The sequence below is a fragment of the Plectrocnemia conspersa genome, unplaced genomic scaffold (assembly GCF_051122295.1).
Source record: "Plectrocnemia conspersa isolate PC_06_02 unplaced genomic scaffold, ASM5112229v1 ptg000002l, whole genome shotgun sequence".
NCBI lineage: Eukaryota > Metazoa > Arthropoda > Insecta > Trichoptera > Polycentropodidae > Plectrocnemia > Plectrocnemia conspersa.
In genome coordinates, this window is record NW_028277166.1 from 8,795,484 (window position 1) to 8,809,288 (window position 13,805).

Below are 13,805 nucleotides of genomic sequence, written 5' to 3' on the forward strand. Positions count from 1 at the left end.
AAAATGCAAAACATAAATAACATTAAAAAATATCTTAGCTGTGATTTAAGAAGTATTTATTTTTTCACATATACACAATGTGTAAAATTGAGATTAAATAATTGTTGGTTTTTATTATAAATTATTTTTAATCAAATAATAACCGTTAAATAAATTTAATATTTTATTAACAAATACGTAATATATAAAATTTGGTTTTATAATAAATTATGTCAACGTAATTTATTAACATAAATTTTAAATAAATTCAAAAACTTATTATGGTTAATTACCTAATATTATTTAATTAGAACAGCTGTTTTAGAATTTACTAAATGTGTTATTTTTCAAGTACTAATAATTGTTTATTATAAAAATTAATATTTTTATATTATTGATTATAAATATTAATAAAAAAAATGTAGCTTTGAATTAAAATGTAATTATATATTTTTATATAGTATACACTAGGTAATATGTGACGTTAAAATATAATGTATTTTTTATTTATATTATAAATTATGTTAAGCCTTTTTAATACCATAAATAAATAAATAGCAAAAACTCAAGCTATGTACATAATAATATATAATTTAAACAGCTGTTCAAAATTAACTATAAGTAATATTTTAACAACAGTTTGTAAGATTAAAGTAAAATATATTTTTCTTTAATATATACAGTCCTCAACTTGCGATCATTATGAACTTATATTATCAAAATATTAATTTTTTAATTGCGTCTAAAAGATGCCTGATGCAAAGTTATACGCGTTTTATTGTTAAAATATCACGATATGTATAGCTAATTATAATTTAACAATCAATGCATAAACAAGTTTATGCATTGATACATACACATAAACAGATCGTTTATTTTCACATAACCTATTGAACTGTTACAATCGACCAAATCTCAAATTATACAATACTCACTATTAAAACCGGAGATTTCTTCCGCAAAAAATAGTTTTTTTCTTGCGAAAAACGGCGTCGGTTTCCGGCAACGTCCGCGCGTCGCCTGTCGGCCATCTTGCTTTCCTCGCATGCGCATTGTGGCCGCCATTTTCGCATCGAGTCGATCGTGGCGCCATTGCCCGTTCGGTGGAGAGGGTGGAGCTGCACGCACCCCCTAGTGACATGTGGGCGAGGGGGATTTATGCTCGTTACAATATTGAAACGACCCATTCACGACACGACAAATATTACGAGGCACGACATGGCTAAAATGCTATTTTTCAAGTATTTTTCCGGAAAACTTGTTGATTATGATAGCGCCAGTTGCGTAAAATGAATATAAATATTATTCTTAGGAAACAATATTTATATTCATTTTACTGCGCGGCATGATAGTTAATGCCATTTAAAATATTAAAAAATTAGCATTTAATAATTATTATTGATGTTTAAAAGATATAATAAATTATAACAGCAAACTAAAATATATACCTTATGAAATATATAATAACCAAAATATTTAATATTTATATATTAAAATATTTTTTTTAATTAAAAATGCGAAATTGTTTATGAACAATGAAAAAACTTTTTATTAAAATCTTTTTTTAATAAACAAAAAATAAGGAATTTTTTCTAAAATAATTTTCTTAAGCATTCAATTATTTAAAAAAAAATTTACCTTAAATATTAATGTTTTTGCGAAAACCTTAGTATAATAAAATAATTGTAAATGTTACTTAGCAAAGCTTTTTTATATAATCTGACAATTTTACTTTTACCTCAAAAATACATGTTTTAAATATTTTATTGCGTTGCTATTTTAATTATATCAAGAAATAAGTTACATTATTTTTTTATTATTTTAATATATTGTTTTCTCAATTGTATTTTTTTGTGTTGTTAGATTTTATTTACAGTAATATTCATAGCAATTATTAAACCCAAAAAATTGATTCTTCAAAAACTTTTTCCTTCATTTTTGCAGTTAGAATTTTATGTTTTTTTTAAATAAACAATTTTTTATTAAGCATAATATTGATTTTTTTTTATAGTTGATTTACAAAAAAAGTTTTAAGGAAAAAGATAAAATTTACAGATTTTTTTGAGAATAAAATTTTATTGCCCTTGCCAATTTACTTGTATTTATTATAGAAAACCATTCATTACGAATATCTACTAATTTTAAAAAAAGTAAAAAAAAAGCAGCAATAAATTATGCTAATTATTTTGCAAATATCTGATATTTAATATGGAAAAATAATTTATTTTTTTTACTCAAAAATATATTTTTTTATAATTAAACTATTTTTTTTAATAAATTTAAAATCCACATATTGTTTTATTATAAATAAAACATTGTTACAGTATAAAGCTTATTATTATAATTGGTTCGTAAAAATAATTAAGCAATATATTTTTAATAATCTATTAATCTAGATTTTTTCAAATAAATTATTAAGATAATTATTTTTATTATTTATATAAACATAATTATGATACATTTTTTATAACTATGTTTTACTTTTATTTACAAAGAGATTAATTTGAAATATTGATGTCTAAGCAAATGTATAAAATTGCCTTTTCTCGAACCTATTGCTTATTTTTACTTTTAGTTTTAATTACCTCATTAAAACGATAACTTAATTATTATTTAATTTAAATAAATAGATAAAAATCATCAAATCAAATTAGATACCAAAAAAAGAATGTCTGTATTTTCAATTTCTTTTAACTTACATCACATAGAAATTCAAATTCATAACTTATTTTGGTTATATGAGTTATGAATTTGTATTGCATAAATATTGAATTTTTAACCGAAATATATTTAACTGATTATTGCAGATATATAAACAAGTCACCTACGAACATTTACGAATAATATCTTATACACTAAAATAATTAAAGGAATATTTTTTTTATGTAAGAAAATATATTGTTATTCCCATTATAAGTTAGTGCAAATGATACACATAAATGGTGTTCGTATTATTAAAAAGCTACTGTTTTTGTCTACAATAAAATGAAAATATATGTTTAATATGGTAATAGTGCCTTTTGATATTTAGCGCGCACTGCCAAAAATGTGTACGCACACATATTCCGTATATAAATAAATATTTTCTTTATGGCGTCGTCGTCAGCATATTTTATTTTTCCATCCATTTTTCTATTCCTTCCGTACGCATGCACGCACTTTTTCACCCTTCCATCCACCCTCTTCTATTCTCATACCTAAGCCCTCCCGTGTCAAGCCCACACCCTCAGGAGGGATTGGAAGAAACTAACGAAATGCAAAATTTCAAGGAATAGAATGGGAACTAACATGGTAAATAACAGTAGGGAGCGCCGAGCAGAAAGAAGTGAGCAAGTGGAGGCGGCCATGATACAGGATTATAAGGGTCTAAACTATATATTAGATAATATTTTTGAAACACTTAATACATTGTAAACATTACTTCCATTTAATACCAGTCTAGTTCTTAAATTTACAGAAAAAACTATAATTTGCTAATTAATATTAAAAAAATATACTCGAAATCAATTAATTGAAATAATAATAAATAAAAAACATTTTTAGTAAGAATTTATTTAAATAAATTAAAAGCGCTTTGTATCAAAACAGATAAGCATCAAAACATGCGCGTTTATTAATGTCTCTGAAGCATTAAGTTTGTAGTCTAACCTAATTCTGACTTCTGACTTATTGCTAATAATCTTAAGGGTATCCTTAAAATAGATTCTATTCCATTAAGGAGTGTAGAAAAATTAAATTTGCTGTTAAAAAATCACGTCCATGAACATCTGCTCATAGATTATCATTTATCATAAAAAATGTCATTCCATGATCTTTTCTAAGAAACAGAGCCTTGTGCTTCCTTGTACAGAATTGATAACCAATTAAGGTGTACTATTTCAAATGAAATACAGATTCCATCAGCACAATGAAAAAGGTATACAATAAAGACTCTTGCAATACATTAATTGAGGATCTCGAGGGCACTATCTTCCTTTTTACTTTTTTACTTTTAATATAATTTGATTTGATTTGATACCGATTATGTGTGATTTTTAGTATTTTATTTTAATATTCAGTCTTTTATGGAGCAATTTAATTTTACGTCCAGAAATATGGTATTTACTGTTAAAATATATTTGTTAAGAATATAGCTAAGCGTTTTAAAAAAAATATAAAAAACAGACCCTTTCATAAGCAATGTTTATATTTGCGCCCTGAATTTTCTTCGTTAGTAGTATAATTTTATGACACACATTACTAGGTGTTTTGGGTAATTAATATCACATCTTATCATTGCATTGAGTTTTCAACCAAACTACTATATTATTTCAAATTGATTTACTTCATCATCGATGCTTCGGATAAAAATAATATTTAAGCCCTTCTGCTATCCGAAAGAAAATAATGCTGACACGGCACGAGATTCGAACACAGGGGCACATGCCACGTGTACGCACAGGACACACATACACACACACCAACACATCTAGGATGACAAGACGTATCCCCGTACAATCCGCCAGAGGTGAATTCACCCTTTGCGAGCTTTTGCTTAAGAGATCGTCGAAATTGGCGCAGACTTACCGATCCCCGGGTTCAAACGGTCTCCACTAGCTATAGTAGGGAAGAGGAAGAGGCACGTCACGACAATTTGCGTTCCACACATAGTATATACATATATAGACGTACATAGGTGGGAGGTAGTACCCAGAAACAGCAGAAAACTATTTTTTTCGATTAACCCTCCCGCGCCGCGCCGCGCCCGGCCGTCTGTCGGCTGTCTTTCCGGTGTTCGTCTCTCGTTTTGCTCTTTGTTTTTGCGCTCTTTTGTCTCTGCTCTAAGCCTTTTGCGCGGAAAGATAAATGGCTCGTTAAAAAATGCAGAATCTTTGCGATACGAATACGTTCCGGCTGTGTTCGACCGAAAAAATATCGTTTTTCATCGCATCGCTCACACACACATACCACGCGTGAAAAATCGTCTTTGCTCTCGTGAAAAACATCACAATTTCCGTATAATGTACCTCCATGAAGTGTGTATGTATGTATGTGTAAAATATAATATTAGTGACACTCACTATAAACATTATGAACATCTTCGCCATTTTTTTTAATATAAAATAAAGAGTTAAAATGTAAATACAGTAAACACGAATGAGGGTTGATTCTTTTTTAAAATAAGATAATAAAGTATGGGGATCTAAGCGGCCACGAGTTCAGCAATATAATGCGATTACATCGACAATAAAGTAAATCGTTTCATTTCATGGATTTTGAGTTGTTGAGAGCTAAAATACGCACGATATACAATTTAATGTTAATGTATGATAGTTGTATTATATTTTTTATTAATATAAATTATTGGTTTAACTCATTCTTAGAATGTATAAAAACATTTTTGTATGCACAGACGATTTAATTAACTTATTTTTAATTTTAAAAATCATGTTTTTGTTGAGAATTTTTTTTTTTGAAATTGTTCGGAAAAAATTTAGAATAATCATTTCAATTCGATTTTCATTTAGTCTTCTTAAATAAAAAATATTAGTCTGTACGAATATTTTAAACTGTTTTACAACTGCTGAATTATTTATATCGCTGCATACGAAAGGGTGGGTCTATGCCAGATGCTTAAAAATATGCATGCTTTCTTGAAAGTTTTTAATCGGAAGTATTTAGCAAAAAACCGTTGGTCTAAAATCTGCTTTTGTAATCCAAGAACTACATTTATAATCAGATAGGAAACATCCGCTCCATGTGGAAATCGACTTATTACAAAAATGTATGGGGGCTATCCATAAAATTTTGTTGTCGGCGTATTTAAATATAATTTTTTCAATAATCCAAAAAAGTAATTTGATCTTAGTCTTGTTCGAAATATAAAAAATGAGTAGCAGCAACACCTGGTATTAACAATTACGGTAAAAATACGGAAGCCTTCGTAGCTCAACGCTATATAATCAATCCAAGTAAATTAAACCGTTCTTGACCATTATAACAAATCATACAATAGTTTATTTTTTTTAATGATAATCCATCTGTTCATCTATTATACTTTTTACGCCCACTTGCATGTTTTTATTATGTGCATAAGATCAATTTCTTAATGTTTTGTTTTTTATTTCATTTTTAAAGTAATCAAAAAATAAGCTTCAATTTAATTTATTATTATTATTTTATGAATACTATTTTCCTTAAACTTAAATTTAAAAATTAATTTTGAAAATTTAAAAATTATAAAAATGTTTAAACTGAGTTCTAAATAAAACAGTATATTCAAATATCTACAATAATATACTATACATTATTTACATAATTTATTTATCAGCATTTCTCGTAAAAATCAAGAAGAAAAAATGAGAATAAAAAAGAAAAATGCCTAATCGTAATGAATGTCACCCTACATATATTTTTTTCTATACGCGATGATTTAATTCGGAGCTTATTGTAATAAAATATCAATTAATAAATTAATATTTATACATTTTCACATTTAAAGACAATATTATTTATTAAAAAACGATATATTTTTACCGCACGTTTTTTATTATATAAATATTATACTAAAATATAGTTTTCAATTTTTTTAATTTATTAAGAGACATAATGATAAACAGCAAAGCATTTAAAAGTAGCCCGTTTTTACGAAATATATTTATGTATATAAAGTTTTGACTGTTTTGATTTTTTTTTACATTTTCATTTTAAATATTTTACAAAAAAATAATTTTTAGATAATACAAATTGATTTTATATGTAAGCTAATAATAATATAATTATTAATTTATATATTATTTTAAATATGCAAATTGCTGGTTTTCACTATTTTAAGTGCAAATTGCTTTAAAATAGCCCTAAAGTCAATTAAAACAATATGAGCTGATATTTGTTTATGTGATTAAATTAAAACTTTTGATTTTGTGATAGAAATATATTTAATTATAAATATAAATATAATATGTATCTCACATGTTGATTTTTAAGTACAATAATATATGTAAATACTGTACAAAATTTTAATAAAAACGAATTAATACAAATGTATATATTTATAAATATATTTTAAACAAACAGTATATGAACTGAACATGCAAAAATAATATAATTTAAATACTAATAATATTTTTAATTTAATTTCATAACTCACGTAAAATATTTCCAAATAATTTTAATATATAAAAATAATAGACGCTTATAAATTATATGTATTACAATCCAACGCCATACACAGTGCGTACCAAAAAACTATTGATCCATTTTTCACCGTACATCTTTGGACACCGTATACACATCCATCCACCCCCAAATATTTTATCTAGTCGATATTTTAGACATCAGTCACACATCTTCCCATTTTTACTACATATCCCCACGAAACTTTCACCAACACTCGCATACTTTGGATGTGTGCGTGATAAACATCGAGACAAGCTTTCTTATTGTAAGGCTTATATCGCGCAGCTTATATGTTTCCTAGGGGTGGCACTGTGTTTGTCGGTATAAGTGAGTACGTATATACATACACACACATATATATTGTACAACCCTGAAGAAGAAAACCGTCGGCGGACTTTCTTCTTTCTTTCATTCGCCGCGCGACTTTTCCGCGGTAAACACGCCTTGGCGAATTTCCCCTCGGAAAAGTGAGAAAACTCGAACATTTTCCATGTCACTATTGACTACTAATATTCACTAAGAATTTTATATGATATTACGAGCATATACTCAATTCTATATATTTTAAATAATAATAAAAATGAACCTTCGTAAATATTCGAATCATGACATTTTGACACTTAATTAATAAATCAATTTTTTATTTAAGAATAAAAGTTAATATATTTAACACTATATATGAATAATAAAATACATCAGTGGATAATTAATAAATAAATTAAAAATACAATAACAATGACACGTGGTTCGCGCATGCACAGCGACACAAGATCGACTAAAAGGTACGTAAAATTAATTAAACTAAATTTATAAAATATTACAATAATTTCAACATATGATTGTTAATATCAAACAGATTCGACTCTCACATTCAACATAACTAGGTAAGTACGTTTTTATTAAACTTTCACTAACTAACCGTGTTGTTAACCCGTTGAGCGCCACACTAAGACTGAATTGGGTCATGAGGAATTATGTCGTACATACGTTATACATATGTGTGCAAAAGGGTTGCAAATTTACATATCCTGATTTACATACTTTATATATTGTTGTTATACAAGGTCGACTCTATTGTTCCATACCTATTTTAAATGATAAAGGACGGAAAATTTTATTATATAAAGAAAGGGTCGGAAATATCGACCCTTTTTGCATTGCGGTTATAACCAAAGGGATGATTTATAATTTAAAATGGGGATCAGACGCTGGCCGTACAATTTTCTGTGTATTTTACCTTTGGGTGTTTTATTTTTTCTTTTGATTTTTTAGATAAGAGCTTTTGTATCTCATGTAGTGATTTGTTTCTGGTCTCGGGTGCCATATATATTAAGATCGTTACAGAAATAAATACAGATAAAGCAAACAGCCAGAAAGGGTAACACGTACCATATTCGGCACTCAAGAATTGAAATATTTTAATACTTGAAGCATTAAAGATTCCTTGTACAATTTGATTCAATCCAGATAACCAACCCTTTAAGGTGAAGCTCATTACTTCGCTGACGATCAAAATTGGCAGGGAATTCATACCCAATCCAAATCCGACTTGCAATAAAAATACACCAGTTACACCCAAATACGGAAACTGTTCGCCCATACTATCTTTAAAATAAAAAAATACACCAGTGAGCACGTGTGCTGTGACACAAATCGTGGATGACATAGCCAAAAGAGGTTTTCTGCCTATCTTATCTATAATCAATAGAGAGAATAATGATGTTAGATCATTCAAAATTTCACTTATAGCTGCAGCATGTGCTGGCATAATCGGAGATTTCATTTCAATGAAGATAGTTTCCATGTAGACTACGACTGCTCCAATACCATTAAACTGTTGCGCAAACGTTGCTAATATTATAATACAGATTGCTTTTTTGGTTTGCAATAAAAATAACTCAGATAAAATATTTCGAAAAAACATCGGAGGACTTTCTATCAAACATTTCTTGATACTGTCCATCTCTTTTTTGATTTCGGTCAAATCTTGCGCACCTCTCAACCGCATTAATGTATCTTCAGCTCTATTTGCTTGCTTAGTGCCAATTAAATAATAAGGCGATTCAGGTAACATCAAAGATAATATAAAAAATATAAAAGGAATAGTGATAGAAATCAAATTGTGGGTGTACAAGCTCACCATTGGTCCAATACTATACTGCATTATAGCACCGCAAGATTGAGATATCAATAAAATGGCAACGCTAATGCCTCTCACTTTTTTACTAACAACTTCAGCCATGTATACAGGTATGATTCCAAAAGTAGGACCTACAGCAGTACCTAGTAAAAATCTTCCAAGGTATATATGCCACACTTCACTTGAACATATCAGAGTTATCCATCCGGATATGTAGAAGATTCCTATTCCAACAATGAGCCATTTTCTTCCGACACGTGAGAAGAGATACGTGTATGGTATTGCCATGACGACAGCTCCTATTGCTAGTAGAGATCCTATCCATGATCCTTGAGAGCTAGTTAGGGGTATTTGAGAATCTGAAGCTAGTAGTTTGACCATGGATGGAGATGCCCATGCTAATGCTGCTCCCTGAGAAGCAAACGCCATAGCATCTGAATTAAAAAACAATTATAAGTATAAGTATAAATGTTAATATACACAAATCTAGACTCACTAGTAAATACTACATAAAATATGTAGATGTTTCTCTTGATATATTCCAGGCGCTTCGACATTGCGTCTTGTTAATGCAAACACTAAAATTTCACTGAGCGCCATAAAAATATTATACAATTGAAACGCATTTGTCAAACTTTGTGTGGCAATACAATTAATTTTACCGTAAACTATTGTAATTATGTAAATATTTGTTTCAACGTATTTAATTTATGTACGTATAAACAATGGGTTTTGATGAATGTACGAAAAATGTACAAATGCAGATAAATCTACTGTGGAAATACCAAAGGAGTATCGCTATTTTTCTGGGAAAGACACGCTCAACATTTTATTAATTTATATAAATGTACTAATTATTAATTTGGACATATTAAAAATAAGATATGCAAGATATTTAATTTTTAATTTCTTAAGAAATATATTTAATTACTAGTAAGATGTTTATAAATAATGCTATTTATAACAAAACTTTATTAGAGATTTATCTGCTAATTTACAAATATTATTTATTTTTTAAGGCAATGCATAAACAGAAAATATGATTTAAAATATAAAATTGAAAAAAAGTATAAATATTTTCAAGAATTGTTGCAATTTAATATGTATATAAATATATATTTAAGACATTTTGAATAAAAATAAACCATAAAATATATTTTAAATCATTTTTTTTTTAAGAAAATAAAAGTATATATTTTACAAAAATATAGAAAGCAAAATAATCTGCATAAGCTGAACTGTATTTTAAAATATATTAATTACAAAATAGTTTTTTTATTACATTGATTTAAATAATGATTGAATATATATTTTTGCATTACAGAACAATTAAAACTTTGACGATTAAGAGCATACAAATTATTATACACATTGTAGAAAAATATTTTAAAAAATCAATAATTTTGTTTAATAGATCATTTTTTTTAATCTATGATAAGTGCTTAGAATATTTGCTTAAAAACAATTTAATAAATATTTAGGAAATATACATTTTTTATGCAATAAAGTGTTGGCTAGGATTAGCAAGAATAAAATTAAGATATGTGTAAATAGTTCCACACAAAATTTTTCTATAAGATTAGTAGACAATTCAGTTAAAAATAATAAATAACAAAATTCACACTGCATTGTTATCAATTCAAATAATTGTTCATTAGTTCATCATCAAGATGAACATTAAAAATAAACGTTGATTAAACACAAACACACTTTTTATAAACATACTAAATTAATAAAATTATAAATCATTATTAAAAATATGTACATTATTACAATACATTGGAAAATATATACATTAGCTATTTAAGAGATTATATATCTATTTTTGAAATACTGTTTGCATTGTTATAAAAACTAAGTCGATGATTTATAGGACAATATATATCTTACTAATAGATAAAGATGTTACACTGACATCATCCTTAATGCAATATATATTCATACACATATAAACATATTACATATATAATTTAAAATAAATTATAATTCCAGCTTTAAATTTAAATGTTATTAGAATCCAAAATTAAAAATCGTATAAGTATAAGATCAGACGCTTCCAAATAAACACACAAATTATGTTCTTACGATATACAAAAAGAGTTAATACATACATTGTATCATATATTGTAGTTAAACAGGGTTGATTGTATTATTCAAAACCAATTTTAAATACAAAATAATTTTAAATTGAGATCAGACGCTTGTCGTGTACTTTTCAGTGTATTCTACCTGTGAGTGTTTTAATTTTTTTGTTTTTTTAGACAGAAGATTCTGTATCTCTTGCAATGTTCTGTTTTTAGTCTCGGGTACCATGTATATTAAGATCACCACAGATATGAACACACAAGAAGCAAACAACCAAAAAGGGTAACACGTGCCATATTCGGCACGCAAAATTTGAAAAATTTTAATACATGAAGCATTAAAGATTCCTTGTACAATTTGATATAATCCAGATAGCCAACCCTTTAATGTGAAACTCATAACTTCGCTGATGATCAAAACTGGCACAGAACTCAAACCCAAACCGAATCCTACTTGCATCAAAAACAAACTAGTAACACCCAAATATGAAAACTGTGCTCCCATACTGCCTTTAAAATAAAAGAATACACCATTAAGCACGTGTGCTATGACACAAATCGTGGATGACATAGCTAAAAGAGGTTTTCTACCTATCTTTTCTATAATCAATAGAGAAAATAATGATGTTATATCATTCAAAATTTCACTTATAATCACAGCATATGATGGCAAAATCGGTGATTGCATTTCAATGAAGATAGTTTCCATGTAAACTACGACAGCCCCAATACCACTAAACTGTTGTGCAAACGTTGCTAATAATATAATACAAATAGCTTTTTTGGTTCTAAATAAAGATAGCTCAGATAAAATATCTTTAAAAACCATCGGAGGACTCTCTTTCAAACATTTCTTAATACTATCCATCTCTTCTTTAATTTCATTCAGATCTTGCGCACCTCTCAACTGCATCAATGTCTCCTCAGCTCTTTTAACTTCCTTAATGCCAATTAAATAATAAGGCGATTCAGGCAACATCAAAGATAATATAAAAAATATAAAAGGAACAGTGATAGATATCAAATTGTGCATGTACAAGCTCACTATTGGTCCAATACTATACTGCATTATGGCACCGCTAGATTGAGATATCAATAAAATGGCAACGCTAATGCCTCTCACTCTTTTACCAACAACTTCAGCCATGTATACGGGTATGATGCCAAAAGTAGGACCTACAGCAGTGCCTAATAAAAATCTCCCAAAATATATATGCCACACTTCACTTGAACATATCAGAGTTATCCATCCGGATATGTAGAAGATTCCTATTCCAACGATGAGCCATTTTCTTCCGACTTGAGAGAAGAGGTACGTGTATGGTATTGACACCACTACAGCTCCTATTGCTAGTAGAGATCCTGCCCACGATCCTTGAGAGCTGTTTAGAGGTATTGAAGAATCTGAAGCTAGCAATTTGACCATGGATGGAGAAGCCCATGCTAACGCTACTCCCAGAGAAGCAAACGCCATAGCATCTGCATTGAAAATTCAATCATTTGTATAGCTATAAATTATTATATAATAAATAAATTACGACTCACTTGTAAATACTACATAGAATATGTAGATGTTTCTCTTGATATACTCCAAGCGCTTCGACATTGCGTCTTGTTAACGCCGACACAAAAATTTCACTGAGCGCTATCGATAATGTTGCCGAATGCCAAATGACGATAGTAATGAAGTTATGAAATCACTAATTAACCAATATTGTGGATAGATTATTTAAATCATAACTGTAGAAATTTTATTTGCTTAAGTGTACATACTCTAAATGGTATAATGATTGCACCCGTCGAAGGTAGAAACAGAAATGAGTGTTATTAGTTAAACAAACTTTATGTGTGGCAATAAAATTAATATTACCGCAAACAATTATGATTGTGTAAATATTTGTGTTAGCTTGTTATATTTGTATGTGTGTATGTATCAGCAATGACTTTTGATAAATAAAATAAAACTGTTCCGACTTAAATGATGCTGTATTGGAAATTCCACAGGAAATTTTTTATATATATATATATATATATATATATATATATATATATATATATATATATATATATATATATATATATATATATATATATATATATATATATATAGATATATATATATATAGATATATGTATATATTAGCGAATTATTAAATAGAAAATTAATCGAAATTATTATCCTGTTTATTATTATTACTAAACATGATAATATTTCCGTGTAAGCATCTAATAAATAATATTTAGTTTTTGATGTGGCAATAACTTTTTTATATAAAATTTTTAAATCAGTTTTATTAAGGTTTTTATTAAATATGGTTTTATTACAATTAAAAAAAAATACAAAATGTATTAAATATGTATAGATATAGAGCAATAGTATAGTCAGTGCGAAAGATATAAACTAATAAATATATGTTTATCACCTAATATTATTAAAATATATT

General features: G+C 27.5%; 2 protein-coding genes across 2 annotated transcripts; both read right to left on the minus strand.

Moving 5' to 3' along the window:
- Positions 1-6,941: 6,941 nt before the first annotated feature.
- LOC148237543 (facilitated trehalose transporter Tret1-like) lies at positions 6,942-10,082 on the minus strand. Its single transcript, XM_088205825.1, has one exon. It carries the CDS (start codon positions 9,704-9,706, stop codon positions 8,339-8,341), a length of 1,368 nt encoding a protein of 455 aa, XP_088061951.1. The 5' UTR covers positions 9,707-10,082; the 3' UTR covers positions 6,942-8,338.
- Positions 10,083-11,270: 1,188 nt separating this feature from the next.
- On the minus strand, positions 11,271-13,125 carry LOC148237544 (facilitated trehalose transporter Tret1-like). Its single transcript, XM_088205823.1, has 2 exons — positions 12,907-13,125; positions 11,271-12,840 (listed from the first exon to the last, which is right to left on the minus strand). The coding sequence occupies exons 1-2, from the start codon at positions 12,965-12,967 to the stop codon at positions 11,471-11,473; spliced, it is 1,431 nt and encodes a 476-aa protein (XP_088061949.1). The 5' UTR covers positions 12,968-13,125; the 3' UTR covers positions 11,271-11,470.
- Between the last annotated feature and the right edge of the window lie 680 nt (positions 13,126-13,805).

Coding starts and splice junctions, on each gene's coding strand:
- LOC148237543 (XM_088205825.1), bottom strand. CDS start 9,706: ATGGCGTTTGCTTCTCAGGGAGCAGCATTAGCATGGGCATCTCCATCC.
- LOC148237544 (XM_088205823.1), bottom strand. CDS start 12,967: ATGTCGAAGCGCTTGGAGTATATCAAGAGAAACATCTACATATTCTAT. Junction 12,841..12,906: donor ATTCTATGTAGTATTTACAA/GTGAGTCGTAAT, acceptor TTTTCAATGCAG/ATGCTATGGCGTTTGCTTCT.